We start from the raw sequence: 9,402 nt of genomic DNA, 5'->3' as shown, positions 1-9,402 counted from the left end.
GTACCATAAGATAAGGGTGGCATATTAAGGAGAGGTGTACCATGGGATAAGGGTGGCATATCAATGAGATGTGTACTTTGGGATAAGGGTGACATATCAAGGAGATGTGTACTTTTGGATATAAGGGTGACATTCGTATGTGTGTTATGTTATATAACTCTTACTATTATATCCTTTAAAATTACCGTGGTCTAAAATCTTTATTTCTTTGTGATTTAAATGTTAAAGATTAGGGTTTTTATTGGAAATTATAGTCTGGATGTTATTGAAGAGAAAATAACAGGTTTGGTCTGAAACTTTAAATAAATCTTGTTTAATGTAAAAGGTTTAAAAGTGACATTATATGAAACCTGGTTGGTTCAAACCTAAAATAGTTTGAAGTATGTTATTTGAATAGCTAAATGCTTGGCTTGAAAAGTGGAAAGGTACTGGTAATATGTTTCTATTTATTCATATATTTGTTATATATATGAAAAGGTTATTTTGTACAAAGTTTTGGTGATTTTCACCTTGCAATAACATAAATGGGGTAACTCACTAGACCTTTCGGTCTAACTCTCGTTTTGTGATTTTAAATATGTATTGCAGGAGGTACGGACAGTAAGGGGAAGGGGAAAATGTGATATTTTCCTATATGCATATCTACATGAAGATTTGTCTATGATGTATAGTTTTGATGGATGAACGATGATTAGTACAAAAAATGTATTTTGAATTTTTGGGATATGTATTCTGTATAGTAAATTCTTGTACTAAGGGACCTGAGTAGTACATAAACATATATTTCTTCCGTATGAAGTATGTGTTACATGCAATGTGTGGTATGGGATGTTACAATTCTGGTCTTAATGATCTCATTATTGGTTAGCTCATTCAAAAGTCTGGTTAGCCTATCATACACATCATCTAGGCTCTCTCCTTCCTTAGCCTTAAATTCTTCATAACTTGTAATACAATTGGTAATTTTCAGTTGTGTACCCACTTTAGAACCCATCATTGTTCTTTCTATCAGTTTCCACAAAACTATTTCCTGATGTCTTGTAACTGTCAATGCGTGTGTAAATGTCATTCGTTAAGGCTTGCATCATATAAGATTTATACAAAATATGAGCATGTGCTCTGGCTAATTCATTTGCACTATATTTAGAATTTTCTTTTATCACAATTTTAGCAGGTTTATTCTATTTAGGTACTGCAGGAATCTCCTTCCAAAACACAGTTGGACCATCCATTAAAGATTCCAAAGAACTTTCAGTATAAGTCGAAGACTGAAACTGAAGATTAGAGACTAACGAGTACGTGATCTGAAACTGTGTTCAGTGATTACAACCTTGTCTACATATGTGTGAAGACTGCCCAAGCCTCAGCGAATGCTGAAGAAACTTTCAGGTTATTCCAGCATTCAGCGATCAAAAGAAGCTTGTTGAGCACGATTATTTTTGTCTTGTCCTTATACACACAAAGGACAAACCCATACCCTTTCTAAAAGATAGTACGGTACGGAGCCGATTAGTTTACTCTATTACCCACCAACTTTGTGAAAGGATGTCTGCTCATGAATATGCTTTTGTACTATTCACTGTAACAAAGGACAAATCTTTCTCTAAAGGCTTGACACGTGTTCTAAACCCAACCACGTTGCATTAAATGTGCATTTAATACAATGGGTATAAAGAGATGTGTTCTATCTTCATGCATAGATACTCTATATTCTGAACTTACTTACTCTTGAACCCTAACTCTCGTTTATAAGTAAAAGAACACATATCTAAGAACACAATACGCTCATCTTCAGGAGCAAGTTAGAATTCTTTTATTATATTCTAAATAGTTCTCTACCAGATAAAATTTACTTTCTTCTAAGTCCTTTACAACAATTCTTTTTTTTAGATTGTTTAGATATGTTTTATTTATCTTATCTTTCCGCAAACAATCTTGTAAAATCTGTATTGATTCTTCTTTATCAATATATATTTTAAATTTGAAAAATTTATTGTTTTTGTATTAACCCCTAGTTATACAAACTGTTATACACATTTTGTAGATTCTAACGGGAACAACACTCAAAACACCCCCCCCCCTCTGTGTATATAATATTAATAAAGGGTCCGCTATTACACATCTATGTCGGGGTTGGAAGAACGCATGACGTAAGAGAAGATGGCAAGGAGTCTAATTTGCACTTTACATACATAAATACAACTCTTCCACATAAACATATCATTCGCTCACATCCCAAGAAAAATATGGGCGACCTTCACTCCATTCCATCTTCCCTCTCTTACTGTAATTCTTCTTCTTTCTACTCTCTCTCTCTCTCTCTATATATATATATATTGTATGTATGTATATGCTGATTTGGTAGGTCATATATATGGTGCAGCTATGGACATGAACAACGCTGCTCCTTTCCATGATTTGCATTCAGATGATCTGTCATCAGGTTATCTTGAAGACGCTCTGCTTGAATTCAGTAGTTCCAAACGCCGGCGGTTGCTTCTCTTCAATGATGATCATCATAACCAAACCTCATTTCCTGTATTTATTTCATCTTCTAAATTTGAATTTTTCTCAAAACACAGTCAGATGGGTATGTGTTCTAAAGCTGATCTATCAACTGACAGGGCTACTGGAATTCCATCTCTCCTCAAGACTTGGATAACTCTTACGAGAGCTTCTGCAAGTTGTATGCAGATAACAATGGTGATTCATGACTCGATTGATCTTATCAACTGCGTTAAATTTATGGGTTTCTTTTAAAATCATTAGTTAAAATATGAATTATTTATAGCAGCAGTCATGAATGGAGAAGACAGAAGGAAGCGAGTAGAGGAGACGCATTCAACATCATCTTCAGAAAGCAACAAAAGCAGCATCCATACTCACTGCTTCTCTCCTAAGAAGCAAATGCTGCTTTCTTCACACCATTCTCTTGGTAAGTCTTCTGTTTCACACGCATCAATAATTCTAGGGTTGCTTGATATATAGTCGTATGTTTATTCTTTTTAAAAAATAACTTTAAAAAATTGTACCTATTATTTAAGGAAAATTTGGGGCAAATTAATCCTCACATGCATGGATGCATGCATGATGATGATGTAGAAGTAATGATGATTTTCCATCATGAAGCATTGAAACATGGAACAGTGTGTGTGTATGTATATATATATACCATTTGACTTATTTTTCTTTAACGAAGAATAATTTAACATCACCGTGTCTAATAACTGTATTTTATCTAGATTTATTGTTTTTATAAAAATAAATTACAGCTAAAAGACCATTCCACTTAAACACACACACACATCAATATACATACCATACATACATACATATATATATATATATATACATAACAAATATATACAGAAAGATCGATTGAGGATCATCGGAGAAATAAAAGTAATTTGTGAGAGAAATAATATTATTAATTAAATTAAATAGGGTAACATTATCTACAAGTGTATAACGATTAATAAACCGGGATTGAGTTTGTCTTCTAAGTCGATATTTCAAGTAATCATTTATAAACTTATTTTAGAAAGATAAATATATATGTAACGACTTGATTATAAGTTTTTATCACCTATGATAATTTGTTTGATGGTTGTATCAATCATATCTGATAATTATAAATATTTTTGTTAATCATATGTGATAGTTATAGATATTTTTATTATAGATTTGTTTATGATGTAAATACCATCAAATATGATGATTAATACGTCACTTGTATTCAGACATATATTATCATATGTGACATGTACAAAAAAATCACATAGTAGATCATATATGATACATAACAGATCATATATTAAATGAAGTTAATCACATGTGATTCAAAATGTGGATCCAGAAAAATAGAGAAAAATTGGTGAGAAATATAATGAATTGATTGTTGATATCGATGACATGTAATATTTGGTGAAAATTGCGGAAAAAAAATCATCAAATGTTTATCTAGAAAAAAAATATAAAACTTGATAAAATATTATGAAGAAAAGGTAATGGTATATATACATAACACAAGGCTTCTATAACAAGAGCATTATTCGGAGGCAAAAGTGTATGACGGATACGTATTTATACGAGAAAACACACAAGTGGACCACTTTGAAACAATTTTCTCATATAACTCTGTCATCACTTTTGATTAGTTTCGTACTCTAAAAAGACTGAAACATTGTTTTAGACAAAAGTAAATTCAGAAGCACCTTTAATTTCATGCCATTGACAATGACTTGTTATATTATATGGTTTCAAATTCTTGTTTATTATATATATCTTTATGTATATTTCTATATATATATATATATATATATACATATATACAGGGGCGGATGCAATGGTAAAAAGGAGGGGGAAGGGACCCCGATAAAAAACTCAAAAGCAAAAATTTATAGGTTAAAATTTATGTTTTACATGATTTATCTTTCGCTTCCGCCCATTACATTTTTCCACGGGACCCCAACCCCAATCGAAACCATTACTCTAACAAAAAAAATTGTTGAAATTAATCAAAAAAACCAAAAAAAATATTCAAAATCGACAAAAACACTAAAAAAATCCCTCGAAATGAATTAAAAAACTTTAAAATTCCCTCGAAAACGTTGTAATTAGGTTAAAAACACATCGGACGATTTTGCGGGTCTTTAGTCTACCTTAAAGGGGACCCCACTGAACAAAAATCCTGGATCCGCTACTGTATGTGTGTGTGTGTGTGTGTATATATATATATTTAATGATTAATCCTTGTGATGATTTATGAGAACACAAGAATAACCTATAAACCAAACATTGTGTTTTATATCACAAATTAACATAAGTTAAGGGATTTTTAAATTAAAATTAGTACAAAAAAAATTTCAAAAATATTTTGACATGGAAGGGTGAAATAGGAAATTAAAATGATAACATTCAAATAACACGATCATGATTACTCCGATCATCGGGGAAATGATATCATCGTCGACGATGATTATCCAGTGATTAAGGCTCGATTATTTTTTGTCATTGTTTAGGGCTATCTCTCTCTCTCTCTCTCTCACACACACACACACACATAGATGTATATATATATCACATCGCATTTGATATCACAATAGAATAATCGAGCATGGGTTGTATTCAAGTGTATCACATATTTATACAACATAGTCAATATCATAATAGAGTAATCGAACATGGGTCATATTCAAGGGTACAACATGTTTATCACAGTACCTTCGATATCATAATAGAATAATCGAAGATGGGTTGTATTCAATACTCTATCACATAAATATGAAAACAATATCAAAATAGCTTCCTTCCAAAACCATTGGGATCTTCCGTTCTCAGTTAAAAAGGAATTTGAAACTAATGATATGATAATATGATCCAATATGCATATACATAAAACGATGGAAACGTAATCGACGTGAACAAACTCCAATTCTAAATAATGGAATAATTACAATTAATATAAATAACATAAACATAATAATAAAAATACCTAATCACATTACTACCTTGATTGATTTATTTTTATTTATTATAATTATAATTATAATTATAGTTATTGGTTAAAAAGGTTAGAGACCCACAAGTGTTCTCGCATTTCGGCAAAATAGAGGGGTTCTCATTTGAACTACTCGCACGCGCGCGTGCGCGCGCACACACACATATATATATATATATATATTTGCTTTCAAACATATATGGTTATGTATCATTTCATACTTGAGTTTACTAACCATAGTTAAGTATCATGTTAGCTAGGTTATTAGTTATGTATTTTTATGACCATCTCTTAGTAAGATACAACACTTAAGGACCGCTTACCAAACACTTACTCGGTAAGTGTTTACGGGTAAAATTTAACACTATTATTTACTTACCGAGTAAGATTTTAATCCATTAAAACGACATTGTATGCAACAATTCACCCGGTAAGCGCTTACCGTGGTAAGAGTCGTCACCCTCACTTATCGGGTAAGACTCATGGTCTTCGTCTCGCTCTTACCAAGTAAGATTCTTAGTCCTTAATATATTCATTTGGTGATTGTGACTTGGTAAGCGCTTACCCGGATAAGTGTTTGGTAAACGGCCCCTTAATGAGATAAGTTATGGTGAGAATTATAAGAAAAAATCTTCAGATCAACAGTAATGAAGTGTAACGAGATGCACTAGATCAATTTTCTGTATCAAACACAATTCATGGGATGGAGTGATATTAAAAGTGATCAAGAGTTCAGATTCCTCCTTACTTTTTTCATCTTAGCTCATATTCTTACACCATAAAGAAGTTTGTGTGTTTTGATTTGTAAAGACATTGCTTGAATAAAAGTAATCTACTATATACTTTCGTTGTTGGCATGTAACGACAACCATCTTGACTAATAGATATGTCACACTCGTCCTTTTCTTTCTTAATTGTCTCATAAAGGCATTTTGATTCATATTAGACTTACTATCGGTCAATAAATGATTCATTCACCACCTCAAAATGAGTTTGTTAAGATAACCAACTGTCATAATATAATATTTAATAAGACCTTTAAGTTTACATGACTAACAGTTATCCATCATATACAAATATGAAATAATAAGTTTTTTAGGATGAAATTATGTCTAACAGTTGTCCATCATATTCAGTTGTTAAAACATTTATGCAATTTGTTCGGAATTGGTGACGGGAGTGTTGATCATGTATAGGAGGAAGAAATGAAGAGAGAAAGAAGAAGGTTGTAACAAGAGTGGTGTATCCCTTTGCATTGGTGAAGCCGGGTGGAATTAAGGGGGATATTACATTGAACGACATCAACCGAAGAATCCTAATGCCCCCGACGAGACCCTTGAAGCATCCAGTGGGGGACTTTGCATGTCGGCCATTGGTTTCGCCGGACGGATTCGGCCTCTCCGGCAAGGCGGTCGTGGCTCTCACCAGAATTCATACACAAGGGAGAGGCACAATCACTATTATTAAGACTAAAAATTAAAATATGCATAGATGTCTACTAAAGTAAAAAATGGAGGGTGTTGAATTGTATAGGGACAATTGGCCATGTACTTGGAAGTAATATATATGCTTTTTTTTTTCCTTTTATTAATTATAATGGTATTACTTTTGTCTTTTGCCTTCTAAATGATTTGGGACACAGCATAGTGGAAGTGCTCGAGTTTCAAGCTTCACGATCTTGATAAAAGATAGCAATTAGCATGTCTTCATACATCTTTACTATTGATTGTATAATGTGATTGGTTAAAAGTCTCAAGAATGATTATTAAACAATCGACAGTCTTTTAAATTTCAATTAAGTTTTCAAATAATTAATAGATACGTATGGCTTGTTAATTAATACTTCTTGAATCTAAATAATAATCAATTGATACACACGTTATGATACAAGATAATCAATCATTAAGTCGTATTAATACAACAAAAAAACTCGATTAATTTTTTTATCCATGAAAACAAATACCCCCCAACATTAAAATCAAAATAAATTTTATATGTATAATATATATTATATATATATATATATAGAGAGAGAGAGAGAGAGAGAGAAAGAGAGTACGTTTCAAGTGCAACCAATCACTTTTGTACAACCAATGCAAACCAATCAATTAAGATATTTATAAAAATGATGAGAGTTCATTTATTATGATTTGAATATTTATGAAAGATGACTAAAGTTCATTAATTATGATCAATACTTTATATTAGGAAACAATCAAAACTTTTTTGAAATCATATATTCATCAAATGAAATGGACGGTTTGAATTGTGTTGTATTGGTTGTACAAATGTAAATGGTTGCATAATAACTCACCCTCTTTCTTTCTATATATATATATATATATATATATATATATATATATATAGGGGCCTAATCAAATGAGAACTAATTAGTTTGTGGTAACTGTGAGAACCAATATCAACCACAAATCAATAGATAAGTTAGGAAATTTATAATTTTGGCAATTTTGAATTAAAATATTAATGCAAGGATATTTTTGGTATTTTAAAACTTTCCCCCTCCTCTCTTCTCTCTCCGGCCACCGTCCTCCGGTGATACTACAATGGTATCACAATGTATTATATATGTGCTTGGGTATCACATTGATGTCGTTTGTGTGGTCGATCGAAGATGTAACACAGTGGTATCACTATGCATCTTATATATGATTAGGTATCACAATGTATCTTTTGTTTAACAGAGTCAATATTTTTAGGTATCACAGTGGTATCATAATGGTATCACCGGAGAACGGTGGCCGGAGGCCGGAGAACGGTGGCCGGAGAACGGTGGCCGGAGAGAGAAGAGAGGAGAGAGGAGAGTTTTAAAATACCAAAAATATCCTTACATTAAGATTTTAATTTAAAATTACCAAATTTATAAATTTCCTAATTTATCTATTGATTTGTGGTTAATATTGGTTCTCACAGTTACCACAAACAACTCAGTTCTCCCTTGAATAGGCCCCTATATATATATATATATATATATATATATATATATTTGTAAAGTTAAAAAAATATTCTTAGTTTTGTAAGTTATTTTTTTTTTCCTTTTGTTTAAGAAAGTTACTGCAAGTGTATTCAAAGTACATCAAACATCCTTCTAACATAACCATCTAAAATATAACCAATTATTATTTTTTAAAATCTAACGATTATAAAGTCAACATATTTTTCAATTCATATTCCTAAACACATGTCTTGTTTTAATTATAAAAATTAAAAGCAACTCAAATTTTATATGGTAAACATGAACCCACGTCAATGTAGATGATCATCGTCCCTTATTTGATGCTATTGTGTCGAGATTGGTTTAAAATTTTAGATCAAAAACCGGTTCGTATGCATATCTAACACTACTAAAAAATGGGTATCATCAATGGATTTTTTTGCGAAAATTCCGTCGGAAAAATCAGTGACGGATTTTCGACAGATCCCAAAAAAGTCAAGGAAAGTCAACTTTTGTTGACTTCCGCCACAAGTCCCCCACAAATCCGTCACTGAATTTGTTTTGAAAAACTAAAAATTTATTTCGATAACTTTACTGACGGATTGCTGACGAATTTGTGACGAATTTTTTACTTATTTAACACCGTCACAAACTTGGTCAATTTTTTTAATGAATTAATTAGTGATAATTAATTATAGTTTTCGATGGATTTCTGATGAATTTTAATTAATTGTTTATTTAATTAAAATCTGCCAAAATTTTGTTATTTGTAACATGTGACAGTTGTCAAATTCAAAATCCCAGGTTAGCTCTTATTAAGATTATATTAGTGTTATTGAAGGTAATTTATAAGATTAGGAGTTAGTTAGGTTAGTTTAGTCGAAAAAYWTYTAAGAGATTCCGACAGTTGCTTAGAAAGTCCGGTTCCGACTCGAAATTATCTGAAACG

At 31.5% G+C, this 9,402-nt stretch overlaps 1 protein-coding gene across 1 annotated transcript; it reads left to right on the top strand.

Moving 5' to 3' along the window:
- The first annotated feature begins 2,221 nt into the window (after positions 1 to 2,221).
- LOC112503559 lies at positions 2,222 to 6,980 on the top strand. The gene is made up of 5 exons (XM_025107577.1): positions 2,222 to 2,286; positions 2,384 to 2,538; positions 2,625 to 2,703; positions 2,792 to 2,935; positions 6,697 to 6,980. Exons 1-5 carry the CDS (start codon positions 2,247 to 2,249, stop codon positions 6,978 to 6,980), a joined length of 702 nt encoding a protein of 233 aa, XP_024963345.1. The 5' UTR covers positions 2,222 to 2,246.
- Positions 6,981 to 9,402: the final 2,422 nt, after the last annotated feature.

Source organism: Cynara cardunculus, unplaced genomic scaffold (genome assembly GCF_001531365.2).
Source record: "Cynara cardunculus var. scolymus isolate 2C unplaced genomic scaffold, CcrdV1 Un_Scaffold_3246, whole genome shotgun sequence".
NCBI lineage: Eukaryota > Viridiplantae > Streptophyta > Magnoliopsida > Asterales > Asteraceae > Cynara > Cynara cardunculus.
This window is presented reverse-complemented; position numbering and strand designations above follow the sequence as displayed.

What these genes read in the sequence shown, in the direction of transcription:
- LOC112503559 (XM_025107577.1), top strand. Translation starts at nt 2,247, where the DNA reads ATGGGCGACCTTCACTCCATTCCATCTTCCCTCTCTTACT. An exon ending in TCCATCTTCCCTCTCTTACT is followed by an intron (nt 2,287 to 2,383) that starts GTAATTCTTCTT and finishes TATATGGTGCAG; the next exon opens with CTATGGACATGAACAACGCT. An exon ending in ATAACCAAACCTCATTTCCT is followed by an intron (nt 2,539 to 2,624) that starts GTATTTATTTCA and finishes ATCAACTGACAG; the next exon opens with GGCTACTGGAATTCCATCTC.